This window comes from Podarcis vaucheri (assembly GCF_965113315.1).
Source record: "Podarcis vaucheri genome assembly, chromosome: 12".
Lineage (NCBI taxonomy): Eukaryota > Metazoa > Chordata > Lepidosauria > Squamata > Lacertidae > Podarcis > Podarcis vaucheri.
In genome coordinates this window covers 2,834,883-2,849,319 of record NC_138750.1, presented here as the reverse complement: position 1 = coordinate 2,849,319, position 14,437 = coordinate 2,834,883, and the positions used below count along the sequence as shown (strand labels likewise).

Genomic DNA, 14,437 nt, shown 5'->3' with positions numbered 1-14,437 from the left:
GTACCTGCCGATCCTCCCTTATCATATTCAGCAAAACCTCCAGGACTGAAATAAACAACAGAGGGGATAGGGGGCACCCCTGGCGTGTTCCTTTTTCAATATGAAGTTCTTCTGTCACCACATTGTTCACTATCAACTTAGCTTTTTGTTCTGAATAGATTGCCTCTATTCCATTCTCAAACCCCCTTCCCACTCCCATCCCTTCCAAGTTTTTCTTCATAAATTTCCAAGAAATGTTGTCAAAGGCCTTCTCCGCATCGATAAAAATTAACACTGCTTTGGTGTTAATATTTGTTTGTAAAAGTTCCAAAATATCGATAATATTCCTGGTGTTATCAAACAAATGTCTACCTGGGAGAAAGCCTGCTTGGTCCTTATGGATTACTTCATTTAGTACTTTTTTAAATCTATTAGCCAAAACATCCGCAAATATTTTGTAATCCACATTTAGGAGTGAGATGGGGCGGTAGTTCTTAAGTTGAGTCTTTTCAGTTTCCACTTTAGGTATCAGTGTGATGAATGCTTCTTTCCACGTATCTGGTGCCCTCCCTCCCCCCATAATCTGGTTGCAAACCTCCATTAATGGTTGTATCAAGTAGTCTTTTAAGGTCCTATAATATTTGGAGGTAAGTCCATCAGGGCCTGGAGATTTGCCTAGCTGCATGTTCTGAATGGCATCCTCAATTTCCTGTTGTGTTATTTTGCAGTTCAAGATTGATCTCTTCTCTTGAGATAATTCTGGAAGGCCATTTTCTTTCAAGAATTGTTCTATCTCAGTTGCATCCTCGGATCCTTGTGTATACAGTTTTTTAAAATATTTCTGGAAACACTTTCTAATTTCTCCCGGTTTCTGAATGTTCTTTCCTTCAACTTCTAGATTGGTAACATAATTTAATTTTTGTCTCTTTTTCAACTGCCAAGCTAGCAGTTTCCCACATTTATTCGCCGACTCAAAAGATCTTTGTTTCATTTGTTTAATCTTCCATTCCACTTCTTGATTGATCAGTTTCGCATATTGTGACTGGTGGAATTTGATTTCTCTTAAAATCTCCTTTGATTTTGGGTTTAATCTTAGTTTTTTCTCACCATCTCTTATCTTCTCCAATATCTTGTCCTTTTTACCATTCCAGAACTTTTTCTTGATCGTATTCTGTTGTATCAGGAACCCTCTCATAACAGCTTTACTCGCGTCCCAGATTATTCTTTTTTCCACCGAGGTATTCAAGTTGATTTCAAAGTAGTCCTTTAAAGCTTTTTGGGCCTTCTTTACAGTCTCTTGATCTCTTAACAGGTTGTCATTCATTTTCCATCTGAAGGAATCGGCAGTAGTAAATCTCATTTCCATTTTCAGAGCGTTATGGTCGGAGCATGTCTTTGGGCAGATTTCTATTTTTGTAGTCTTAGGTGCCAGCCCTCTAGTTGTCCAAATTTGGTCGATTCTTGTCCATGACAGATGGGCCTCAGAAAAGAAGGTTCCTTCTTTACCTAGGGGGTTTCTCGTCCTCCATAAATCAATTAAATCCATATTGTCAGTTAATTCGAAGAAGGTTTTTGGTAATCTTCCATCTTTGGTCAAATTCTGGTTCTGTGACTTATCCATAAGGGTAGAGACAACCCCATTCATATCTCCCATCATAGTGATGTTAGAATAATCCAGATAGTCCAGTAATGTCTCATGCAGCTTCTTGTAAAATTCTGATTTCCCCTCATTTGGTGCGTAGATTCCTAATATCAAAATTTTCTCTCCTTGGGTCGATATTTCAATAGCCAGGATTCTTCCTTGTTCATCTTTAAACAAGAATTTTGGTGAAAGATTCTCCTTGGCGTAAATCACCACGCCTCTCTTTTTAACTCTGTCTGATGAAATAAATTCTTGGCCTAATCTTTTATTTATTAACACCTTCTTGTGTAACCTGGTCACATGGGTTTCTTGCAGACAGATTATATCCAAATTTTCTTTCTTTAAAATGTGGAAGATTCTTTTGCGTTTTTCCGGGGAATTCACGCCATTAATATTCCAGCTATACAGCTGCAGAGACATCCTGTATCAATCTGTTGTTACTCTTTATTGGGTGTCTTCTTTTTTGTCCGAATCCGAAGGTGATGGCTCTTTTCCAAACTCTGGTGGTGGCCAAATAGCTACTGCTCCTTTCTGCAAGTCTTCTCCGTGGTCGTGTAGGAACTTCTGGCTGTCTTCTTTCGTTTTGATTTTTATCTTCTTTCCTTTGTATTTAAAATAAAGGCCTTGTGGGAACTCCCACCTGTATGGTATTCCGTTGCCTCTCAAAAGTCCAACTAGATCAGTATAGTTAGATCTGAGGTCCAGTAGTTGCTTAGGGATGTCCTTGTAGATTTGTGCTCTTCTGTCCTGTATCACAAGTGCTTTGTTAAAATGTAGGTCAAGTAGCTTGTCTCTCTCCTGTTTAGTCCTTAGAATGATCAAACAGTCTCTGGGCCTGTCTTTCCCGGCGGCTCTTCCCAATCTAAATGCAGTTGTTATTTTAAAATCTGTATCTTCATTTACACCCCAGAATTTAGAAAATTCTGCTGTTAGGAAGCCTATCAAGTCCTCTTTCTCAATCTCTGGGATAGAGCGTAATCTCAAATTATTTTCCCTATTTCGCAGTTCCACCAAAGACAGGTAAGCCTGCTGGTCAGTAATATGTTTGTGGAGCGGCCTTACCTCTCCTTTCAGTTCCTCCACTCCTTTTGCTGCGGCCTCTGCTTTTTGGTTCGCAGCCTCCGCCAATTTTCGATTTTCGGATGTTACGTCGTTTAGATTTCCAATATCTTGTGAGTGCTTAGCCACCTGTTCTGAAAGTTTGGTAATTGAGGATGTGGCTAAATCAATTTTTGCAGTTTGGTCATCCACTTTTTTATTCAAAATTGCGAATTGTTGTAGCATTTCCTCTAACAAAGTGTTAGATCCTCCAGATGCCATATCCTCACCTGTTAATTGTTCAGCTTCTTCAGCTGGAATTGTTGGCGAGGGTGCAGTCTGTAAAACAGCAGGGACTGAAGATCTACGTCCCTGAGAAAATAGGGTTGTTTGTGCCAATTTGCCTTTCCCTGCCTTCGACGCAGCTCTTGTTTTTACTCTGTCGCTCATTCCCCACCTGTCTTTGGATTCAAGGTCAGGCTGTCAAAAATTTCATGAGAAAGGCAGGCCTTGGAGTAAACAACCAAACCACAGAGAGACAAAGCAAAGTTGGTTCTCAGGAAATTGTAAATCCCAAGCTCCACTAGAGGGAGTAATGTTACAGTTCAGGGAAGAAGAAACAAAGTTTCAGTCGCCATTAAAGTTCCTGCAATTAAGTAAATTAACAATAGTCTTTGGAGAAGACCTTTCCCCTCTAGCAGAGCTCTCACAATGTTGCCACAAGTCTCTTAAAAGGTGCAAAGTACAGTTGTTAAATTGTATCCAACAGAGATGCCTCTAAATATCCATTTCAGATTTGTAAATGTATCTGCAAAACAGCCTTTTGTCCCGCTGCAAGCCCGGAGTTGGGGTTTTTATAGTCTTTAAAATTTTTTAGTAAGTTCAGCAGAGGAGAAAGTCCCCATGAAGAAAATTAGAACCAATCCCAAAGAAATAAGAGTAACTTGCCTTTCAGTTTCCAGTTTCTCTAAGCGTATGATTTCTCTCGTTTTAAAGCCCTTCTGTGCTGCTTCCAGCTGTCAAATCCTTTGCCTTTGATCACTAAGCACCATCGGGAGACGGACTTCCTTTTTCTCGTCTCCCGCTTTCAGCCAAATTCATAAATTTTGTAATCCAATTTCAGGTGAATCTTACTCACGAGTAGTTGGTTTGTAATCCAATGTAAAAGGAAGAAAGGTCGGCGCTCATCCGTAACAGCCGCGCGGCTTCACTCCCGCAGAAAGAGCGATGAATCCACAGCACCGCTTCCCCTCCGCGCTTCCGGAGCCCCTTACGGGGTCCCTTCTTCGTTTTGGGGGTCGCTCTAGGTGCCCGCCGGATCCCACGGCCACGAGCTCACTCTGCTCGTGGTTTTTCTTAATGGGTCGTCGCTTTGCCGCAGCGAACGACCCTTTCCTGCGGAGCCCCTCTTCGCAGCGCGAAGAGGACCGCCATTACTTGTTTCGCGCCGCCTCCGGAAGTCTTGAAGAAGTTGTATTTAAACCCACTTGATCCAAAATTCACCTATGTAGCAAAGGGACAAATGAAGAAAAGTGGTGACATCTTCTCCCCACCAGCACTCAGCCAATTGTGAACTCTGCCACAGGTTTTCCTCTCGTTCTGGGGCAGGGCTCCATTTCAGCACATAGGATTGTTGCATGCACAGAGTGCCAGCCGGCCAACCCCTTGAGGATCTCTCTGTAGGGCAGCCAGCATTGTGCTATTCTAGCATGTGGCATGATGTTTGCTTTTCCTGTCTGAAGGTCTAAGAGAATACACCCTTTATTTTTCTGCTAGAATAAAGCTGTGTTAGTTCATATACTGTAATGATATAAACATGGATGAAGCAAACATTTGGGAGGGAGAGGAGTCTGCCCAGCACAATGTGCAGCTTTTGGATGAACACAAACCCTGGAAGGTTGTGGGTGATGCTGGCTCCATGACAGGAGGCCGCAGCCAGAGCAGGGAAAGAGGCACCCGCTGTTCCCAAACTGTCCTTGCTGAGGGATTAGAGACCTAGCAGAAAGTAGGGGTTAAATAGCCCAAAGAGTTCAGCATGCAAATAAACCTCTTGTTTTGTGAGTATCTTCAGGACTTCTTGCAGTTGTCATAGTTCATGTGGATGATGCTTCAGTCTTGCCTCACAACTGGGGGGGGGGGCAGGGCAGCAGTCTCTGCAGGGAAGCTGGCCTCATTTGTGAAATGCATCACTAATTTGGGAAACCAGCATATTTTTAAAAGCATCGGTTAGTTTGGTCTCCTTGTCATGCAGTTGCTAGGAGACACCCAGGGACTTTCCTCACTATGCTCCAGCTGTGGCCTCATTGGATTTCTGTGTGGACCTTTTCCTTCCGTTTTTTTAAAAAAAGTACATGTAGTCACTTGGCTTAAAGTGCACTGCTGGTAAGACCCCAACACTTGCCTTGCCTAGAGGTATCTCTACAGATAAATTAGGCTGTGCAAATTTGTGTCACGAACCTCCATCCCGAGTCCTTTAAGCACCTAGCGGAGCCCCTGAGCAAGAGGCGGCATACCTCCTTGCTTCTTCCCAGGCACCGTAATACAACTGGCGAAATGGTTGGTTTACCTACCCCTTGACTGTCAGTGCTGAAAGTGTGACTGACATCTGTGAGGAAGAAAAGGAGGCTCTGAGCAGACTCTCGGCTTCAGATTCCTTTGCACCTGTAGAGGGCCAATAGGAGACATGCAGAAACTGGAACATCTCATCTGGCTCTCAAAGACCATCATGGTGGGCTTGGCAGAAGCCATAGTCCTTGGTGATGGATAGGTTTTCTTTTTCTTAAGATAATCCTTCTTTGCGAACACCTTTTTGTTTTCTTCATTTTTATTTCTTTAATTTTAAAAAATCTTTTCTGCTTTATTGCTCACAATTGTATCTTTACATCATAACTTTACATCTGTTTCCAAAGTATATTTATATTCATTATTATTACCAACCCTAAATCATCAAACGTTACATACACGCGCATAAAAAGAAGGAAAGATGCAATTTTTAAAATCATATTATTCATAAATAAATGACTTCCCGTCCCTTTCCATTTTGTGCTAGTAAACTTATTGCCTATATTTACCTATTTTCTTATTATTTAAGATATTGCCATTTCTATGTGTTTTCCTTTTGATATTTATTATCTACAGAAATTACTCAAAGACCGCTACCGTTTTCAGATTGGAGCAACTACAGTGGTGCCCCACAAGACGAACGCCTCGGAAGACGAAAAACTCGCTAGACGAAGGAGTTTTTCGTTTTCTTAGCCGCTTCGCAAGACGCATTTCCCTATGGGCTTGCTTCGCAAAACGAAGCTTGCCCCGCAAGCTCCGGGGATAGCGGGGAAGCGCAGCGCGTCTTCCCCGCTGTCCACGGACCTCTTTTGAAGCAAGGGGCGGCGGGGAGAAGATTGCTTCTCCCCGTTGCCAGCCCCGCAATCTCCGGGGACAGAGGGGAAGGCGCACGCGCCTTCCCCTTTCTCCCCGGACCCCTTTTGAACCAAGGGGCGGCAACGGGGAGAAGCGATTCTCCCCGCTGCCCCTTCCCTTGCTTTAAAACAGGTCCGGGGGCAGAGGGGAAGGCGCGCGCGCCTTCCCCTTTGTCCCCGGAGATTGTGGGGCAGGCAACGGGGAGAAGCAATCTTCTCCCCGCCGCCCCTTGCTTTAGACAGGTCCAGGGACAGAGGGGAAGGCGCGCGGCGCTTCCCCTCTGTCCCCGGACGGTCTCCATAGGAACGCATTGATTGATTTTCAATGCATTCCTATGGGAAACCGTGCTTCGCAAGACGAAAAACTCGCAAGAAGAAAAAACTTGCGGAACGAATTAATTTCGTCTTGCGAGGCACCACTGTACTTTTTAAATATTCCTTAAAACATTTCCAATTTGAAACAAACTCCTGCTTGGATTTATATTTAATTCTTTCTGTCTTTCTGATAAATAATCTAACTTCACATATTCTGTCAGTTCCAACGTCCAATCAAATCTGGTGGGCATGTGTCAGGGGTTCAGAGACAGAGGCACAGGTGAGGGAGGAGACGGAGAGCGACGAGGAAGAATCCCAGGGCAGTGAGGAAGAGGATGACAGTGACTTGAGATCTTCCATGAGTCTCTCAAGTGAATCGGAGGATTCTCAGGAGGGGGCGCCCCTAGTCAGGACAAGGGGGGTCACAGGGGAGGACCTGCCAGGAGCAGGGAAGCAGCAGGGAAGCCCCGAGCGGGTGTGGGAGATCGGGGCCGGCTTCCCAGCAGGAACGAAGGGAAGAGAGGGGGGTTCCCAGTGTGACACACGGAGCGGAGCAGGAAAGAGACAGGGGAAGGAGATCGGGGGAGAACGTCCTGCCGGAAGAGGCGGAGAGTAGTACAGGGAGTAGTGTAAGTGTCAAAAGGAAGGTCAGGGGTAGCGAGCGCGCGCCAAGTTCAAATGTGGAGGCGCGCGGAAATGGAGAAAGCCCGGAGGAGGAGCCCAGCCCCAAAGCACGAAGGAGGGGGGAACAGGCATCTGAGGGATCCGCTTCAGGAGAGAGCAGGAGGGAAGGAACCCAGGGGGGCAGAAAGACCCTGCGGAAAAGGAAAGACAGGAAGAGGTGGTCTAGCACAAGCCTCTTAAGTTGGTGTAGGGGCGGGACTGATTCAGAGGGGACTTCAAATGTCTGACGTTAGAGACTAGGGGCTGCGCGCCTCGGTTGTGGAACCAATAATGAACTGCAATAAACATCCTTGTATATAAGAAGAGCTTGGCGTTGGTCTTTTGTGAGCTGAGACCTGAGGCAGCCGCTGACAGCATGTATCCACTTTTCCAAGGTGTAGATATTATAACCCTCGCAGCTGTGGCAGCATACAAAAAGATTTTCCTTTTTCTATCTTATACTTTAATCAACTGTTTTTTTTTTGTTTTTTTATATTTTTACTGTATTTATATTCAGTGTTAGCTGCCCTGAGCCTGGGGAGGGCGGAGTATAAATATTATTATTATTATTATTATTATTATTATTATTATTATTATATCTTTTTTGGAATTTCTAAACCAGTAATGCCCAGTAAAAATGATTCTGGTTTTTTTCAGGATATTCACTTTCAATATTCTTTTAAGTTCAAGATAAATATCATTCCAGAATGGTTTAATCTTTTTGCATGTCCACCACATAATGCAATGTAGTTCCATCAGGCTCTCCACATCTCCAGCAATTGTTTGCAAGGTTTTTATACATCTTAGCTAGTTTGCAAGGTGTCAAATGCCAGCGATAGAACATCTTTTGGAGGTTTTCCCTTGTGGTATCTCTATATTGTGGCCAAAATCTTGGGCCCATCTAATCATAGTTGGTTTAACCTCCTTCTCCTTGACTTCCCAGTCAAGGAGGAGTCGGCATGTTTTCGAGAGAACTTTGGTTTTGGTCTTGATTAAATGTATTTCAAATCTTGAGTTTTCTAGAGCGAAGCCTTTTCCTTTGTCAACTTTAAATCTCTCAAACAATTGGAAATATTGGAACCAGTCAGCAATGTATTCTCTCACTTCTTCAAATTTCTTCAACTTTAATTGGTTCTCCTCGTCTTTCAATAGAACTTGGTATGTCGGCCAATTTCCCTCTGTATTTTTTCTTTTTACCGCTAGTACCTCAGTTGGAGATATCCATCAAGGCACTTTAAGTTCTAAGAGATCTTTATATTTTTCCCAGATCTTGTACAGTGATTTCCTAATAATGTGGTTCAGGAAGTTTTGGTGTACTTTTACTTTCTTGTATGCTAGGTATGCGTGCCAGCCGTACCTATTGTTGTATCCCTCTAAATCAAGCAGTTCTGGATTTTTGAGTGTACACCATTCTTTTAGCCACGTAAGACAGTCCACCTCGTAATACAATCTTAAATCTGGCAGGGAAAGGCTTTAATGTCTTTAATGTCAATTAAAATCTGATATTTGATTCTGGGCCTCTTCCCCTGCCAGATGAACCTTGAAATAGATATTTCCCATTCCTTGAGGCAGCCCGTCCCACCTAGCACAGGAATCGATTGAAATAGAAAAAGTAATTTAGGTAGTACACTCACTTTTATAACTGAAATTCTTCCTGTAAAAGATAACTTGAGTCCAAATATCCAAGTTTCTTTTGATCTCCTCCCAAGTTTTTACATAATTATCCTGAAACAGGTTGCTCTTCTTTGGGGTTAGCCAAATACCCAGGCACTTTGCTTTTTGGCAAATTTTCAGGCCAAATGTTTTTTCCACTTCTTCTTTTTCTTGAACTGATGTATTTTTAACCAATAATTTTGTTTTTGTTTTGTTCAATTTAAAGCCTGCTACTTCACCAAATTCTTGTATTATTTCAATTATTTTTGATAGACTCTCTTTTGGATTTTCCGTCATTATGAGCAAGTCATCGGTGAAAGCCTTTATTTTATAAGCCCGGTTCCCTAAGGTTATCCCTTTGACTACTTATATTTTTTTATTTAAGATTTCCAATACCAAAATAAATATTAGAGGAGATAAAGGGCAGCCTTGGCATGTACCTTTGTTAATTTGGCATTCCTTCATGATATTGCCATTAATGATTATTTTAGCTCACTGTTCAGCATATATAGCACTTATTCCTCTACAAAAAAATCTCCAAACCTCATTTCTTTCGATAATTCTTTCATGAATTTCCATGAGATATTATCAAACACTTTTTCAGCATCAACTAACATAATCACAGCAGGTTTATCTATTTTAAAGTCCAAGTAGTCCAACACATGAATAACACTGCATGAGACGTCCAGGTAGAAATCCAGTCTGATCTCTATGTATCAATTCTTGGAGAGTTGTTTTGACCCTGGAGGCTAAAACGTCTGCAAACATTTTGTAGTCATTGTTTAGAAGGGCAATATGATTGGTCTATAATTAGCTAGGTTTGTTAAATCAACTTGTTTTGGGATAAGCATAATGTAACTTTCTTCCAGGGACACGGGTGGTGCTGTGGGTTAAACCACAGAGCCTAGGACTTGCCGATCAGAAGGTCGGCGGTTCGAATCCCCGCGACGGGGTGAGCTCCCATTGCTCGGTCCGAGGTCCTGCCAACCTAGCAGTTCGAAAGCACGTCAAAGTGCAAGTAGATCAATAGGTACCGCTCCAGCGGGAAGGTAAACGGCGTTTCTGTGTGCTGCTCTGGTTCGCCAGAAGCAGCTTAGTCATGCTGGCCACATGACCTGGAAGCTGTACGCTGGCTCCCTCGGCCAAAAAAGTGAGATGAGCACCGCAACCCCAGAGTCGGTCACGACTGGACCTAATGGTCAGGGGTCCCTTTAGCTTTACCTTTAACCTTTACCTTTACCTTAATTTCCTCTCTTTTCCTTTTAACAAAATTTCCACCAAACTGTGATCTGGGATGGTTCTGGGATGAATTTCAGCTTTTTGGACTTCACTCAACATGTTCTTAGTAATCCAGATTCCATCAGTTCTTCCTGCTGAGTTGTTAGGATCAGAAAAGTGGGTGAACTCCTTTTCCATTGGGTGTTTAAACTTCCATGCATCATTCAGACAAATTAAATCTATTAATTGGAAGAAAGTGTTTGGTAATTTATTTCGTTTGCTATGTTTTTTTCCCTTCTGTCCTAATCCGGTTGCGTAACTCCATTAAAGTTGCCTAAAAGAATAATTTTGTCCTAGATAATCCATTATTTCCTTCCTTTTTGTTTTCTTTAGAAGAGGAAGAGAGAGAGGATTGTTAGGTCCTGTGGCTTCTGTTCCCTCAAGGGCAGCTTCCTTCTAGTGCAACGTGTCTGCCAGAGGGCAGGTAGCACAGGCCGAAGATGCCCACTTTAGGCTGGGGGTTTCTAGGCAGGGCTGTCAGAGTCCGTCAGCATTCCCCAGTGTGGAATAAGGGGGACCGGTGGTCTAACTTCATCTAATGCAGCTTCCTGTGTTCCCAGGTGAAGACTGGCAAAATTCATGCCAAGCTCTCTAAATATAACACTCCTGAACAAACTAACTATGTCAATGCTAAAAAAAAACATTTTTTTTGGCAGTAAGGTGCTCTCTGAATCCTATGCCATAAAACCTTATCAACATTCAACACAGCCAGATGGGCAGGGTATAAATAAAACAGTAATAATGATAATAATAATCAGTTAACATGTGGACAACAACTTCTACAATTTGGCAGAAGGAGGTTTGCCAAGCAACACATGATATGACAGTTCACAGATATTAAAGAGAGAGCTTTCTATCCCCACCTGAGATGCTTCCTAATATGTGTGCTCCAAACATAACCTTTGCTATTTTTAACTTGTAAAGGGGAGTTCAGGAAAATAGTCTTTCTTGCCCACCATCTTTACTAAATTATTATTTCTGAGCAAACCTCTGCTTTTGCTGTTTAGATAAATCATGTCAGGGAATAATGCTTTCTCTAGAAATTATTTTTATTTATTTACAAATACAGCCCTGAATATTAGGAAAGAGGCATGTAGGCCTTCAATATGAAGTGATAACTCAGTTGCAGGGGATTATGTATCTGATCATAAATGTCAGCTGCAAGCCTGGAATTCCTCTGGCAAGCAGATGCAACTAGAGTGGCTTCTGTTGCCACAGTGTCTTGGCCAGGCATGTGCTCCCTTTGTGGCCTGTAAAAAAATTGAGTGCCTTTCTTTCCCAAATAAAGGGTCCATATGCAACTCCCTTACTCATGAGGTTACCATAGACTCATTAAAGGTTGATGCAGCTCCATGGTGGTGGACAGCTGCAGTGTGTAATGTTACACACTAATGTGATTTATAAGGCTTCTTCACATTTTGGGGCTGCTATGAATAGCTTTTATGGTGCGATAATTAGAACCTTAACAGTCATTTGGCATTGGAAGTAAACGTTGATTGTATGCCTTCTATGTGGCTCATCAAAATTCCACTCCTTCCCAGCACTGGCAGCGCTGATAAGATGACAATGTACAACACAGGCTTTGAGTCTCAAACCACAAGCTCAGGAGAAATTCTCTGACTTCCTTTGGGCTTGAGGATTCAAACCCTACAACCCAGTCTTAAAATGCATGACTGTGCCTGTGGCCCCAGGGATCCTTCATCCTCATGCAATGTCCTCAGGGCAATATCCACCCAAAGTTATAACACATTTAAGTTTTGCTGAATTCAAATGGAGCATTGATGACTATCACAAACCTTTCCTACAGAGATCAGTGGGATTTAAAAGTGCATAGACTTGTCTGAATTGTGCCTTCATCATTAAGGTGCCCAGATAAATGGCTCCTCATATGGGAAATGTGTTTATGCCAGCACACCACTAACAGTTCTCTATACATCCTGCTTTATGAGCAGATTTTGCAAGTGAGACAAGTCTTAAGAGCATAGCTGCCAACATTTCCCCTTTTTTAAGGGAAATTCCCTTATTCCAAATAGGATTCCTCGCAAGAAAATGGAAACGTTGACAGCTATGCTTAAGAGTGAAGGCAGGCAAAACATTGAAAGAGTGCTGGAAGTAGTTAGATATTGCTGATGCCTCCAGATGCATGCACATTTTTCTGACTTAGGGAAAACACCAAAGAGTTTTTCAAGGTTTTTGGTGTGGGTTAACTGAACTGGGGGAAAGCAGAGCTTTGGTAGGAGCCCAAGGTGCCCCTCACCCAGTAACTGCTTCAGCTTTTTGAAATTGGCCGCCTTAAAGTCCAGAGTGCATGTCTGACCACTCACAGCTTTCCCTTACCTCTGTATCATGAAACTTCCTCCCAAGTTTCCAGGTACTTCAGCTTCATCTTTCAGTCCCCCCCCCCCAATTGTTGAGGACTTCTTGGTTCTTCCACCTTCTGGGAAATGAAATTGTCAGTGAGGCAATGGATGAATTTGTTGAACCTTACATTCTTGGCAGAGTTTGAGTTTCAACAGATCAGGGAAGTTGAAGCCTCCCATGACTACTATATATCTCCTTTTTGAATGTTTGGTAATCTGCTCTCGGAAGGCATCATCCAAGTCTGCAGTCTGGCTTGGCGATCTATGGCAGACTCCCACAGTAAGGTCACTGCTGTTTCTCTCCTACAGTTTTGATCCATGTACTCTCAATCTGCCTTCCATGCTATACATCAGGCATAATGCCACCAAAAACATTTGGCTTGATTGTTGCCACTAATCAAATCTCATCTTTTGTCTTGCAGTGTCGTCCATCCAGAGGCCGAAAAAGAGGATACTGCTGGTGTGTGGATAAATATGGGCAGCGACTCCCTGGATATGATGGGAAGGGGAAAGGAGATGTCCATTGCTACAATCTAGAAAGCAAATGAGGGATATCCACCACCTTCTGTGGAATCTGCGTGTGGCATGACTGGGCTGCAGCATAGACTGCGCTAGACTTGCGAGCTCAGAGTTTTGTCCCTTCTTATACTGCAGGGAGTCAGTCTCTGTGGTCTCTGCAGCTGCAACCTGCCACTGACACACTTCTGGCTTTCCATCTTGCCACACAAGGAGTTCTGAAATCCCAACTAAATCTGCACTATGGATACCCAGAAAAAATTTAAAGGGCTAAAAGGCACTTCAGAATGGATTCAGGGAGTCTCCACTGACTTTGTGTTTTTTGTGTTTTTTTTTAATTAACAGCCTGTGACCAATTTGATCCCGAAAGATAACTCTCCTTCTGTGTTGAAGAATTTATAGACTGTAAGCTTTGTAAAGATATTAAACATACTGGATAAGACCCAATCCAAGCTAAGCACTTTTTAAGTTGCCTGGATTTCAGTTGGGGAGTTAAGCATGGAGCTCATTTTTATTCCAGTGAAATTACTTATAAGTAATATAGTGTGGAGTGGATCACACCCAAGGTTTCAAAGTAAAAGCATTTTTATTTTGTCTTTATACAGGTCTGCCGAGAAACTTTTATCTTCACGGGTAAAATATTTTATTAAAAAGAAAGCTCAAAGAACTTTTTTTTAAAGAAACATGTTTCTACTTGGCTATTTTTTCTGTAAAATATACTGTATTATGAATATTCTGTTAGTCTGTATTTAATATAATTGTTTTTTTAATAAACTATTTAAATATAACATAAATGTTATACAATCATTATAGCATATGCTTTCAAATTCTCTTCCCCAGAATACTTTCCAAAGCCTGCATCTATATCTCCAAGATAAGTGTAGTATTCACCCTTTCGATATGTCATAAGTCCATGGAGCAAAAAATGGCAGGGGTTTTGAAAAGCAAGCAGGGAAGCTTATTTTAAGATGAGAGTTATATTTGCCATACTAAGAATATTAATTTGTATTAAGTGCTCTATATGTCTAACTACAGTTCAGGAAAGGTGTTCACTCCTAAATTAACCTTATCTGGGCTAGTCTGATCAGCTCTATCCAAAGTGTTTATAAGATTGATTAAGCCATTAACTAGGCGGATTGGAAAAGGAGGATTTTAGTTACTTCAGAGACAGAGATGAAAATACATGTAAAAAGGTAAAAGGGCCCCTCACAGTTATGTCCAGTCGTGGACGACTCTGGAGTTGCGGCGCTCATCTTGCTTTACTGGGCGGCTTCCAACAGAATATTAAAAGACAATAGTCTATTAAACATCAAAAGCTTCCTCAAACAGGGCTGCCTTCAGATGTCTTCTAAAAGTCTGGTAGTTTTTCTCTTTGACATCTGGTGGGAGGGCGTTCCACAGGGCGGGCGCCACTACCGAGAAGGCCCTCTGTGTGGTTCCCTGTAACTCTGCTTCTCGCAGGGAGGGAACCGTCAGAAGGCCCTTGGAGCTGGACCTCAGTGTCCGGGCAGAACGATGGGCGTGGAGACGCTCCTTCAGCTATACTGGGCCAAGGCTGTTTAGGGCTTTAAAGGTCA

The 14,437-nt window shown here is 42.5% G+C and overlaps 1 protein-coding gene across 2 annotated transcripts in view; it reads left to right on the top strand.

Annotated features, from left to right (window-relative positions):
• IGFBP3 (insulin like growth factor binding protein 3) overlaps positions 1–12,926 on the top strand; it is a 42,745-nt gene extending 29,819 nt beyond the window's left edge. For both annotated transcript variants that reach the window (XM_082192908.1, XM_082192907.1), the window contains one exon: positions 12,767–12,926. In XM_082192908.1, coding sequence (XP_082049034.1) covers positions 12,767–12,892 — 126 coding nt within the window. In that variant the 3' untranslated portion in view covers positions 12,893–12,926. The remainder of the gene's footprint in view (positions 1–12,766) is intronic.
• Positions 12,927–14,437: the final 1,511 nt, after the last annotated feature.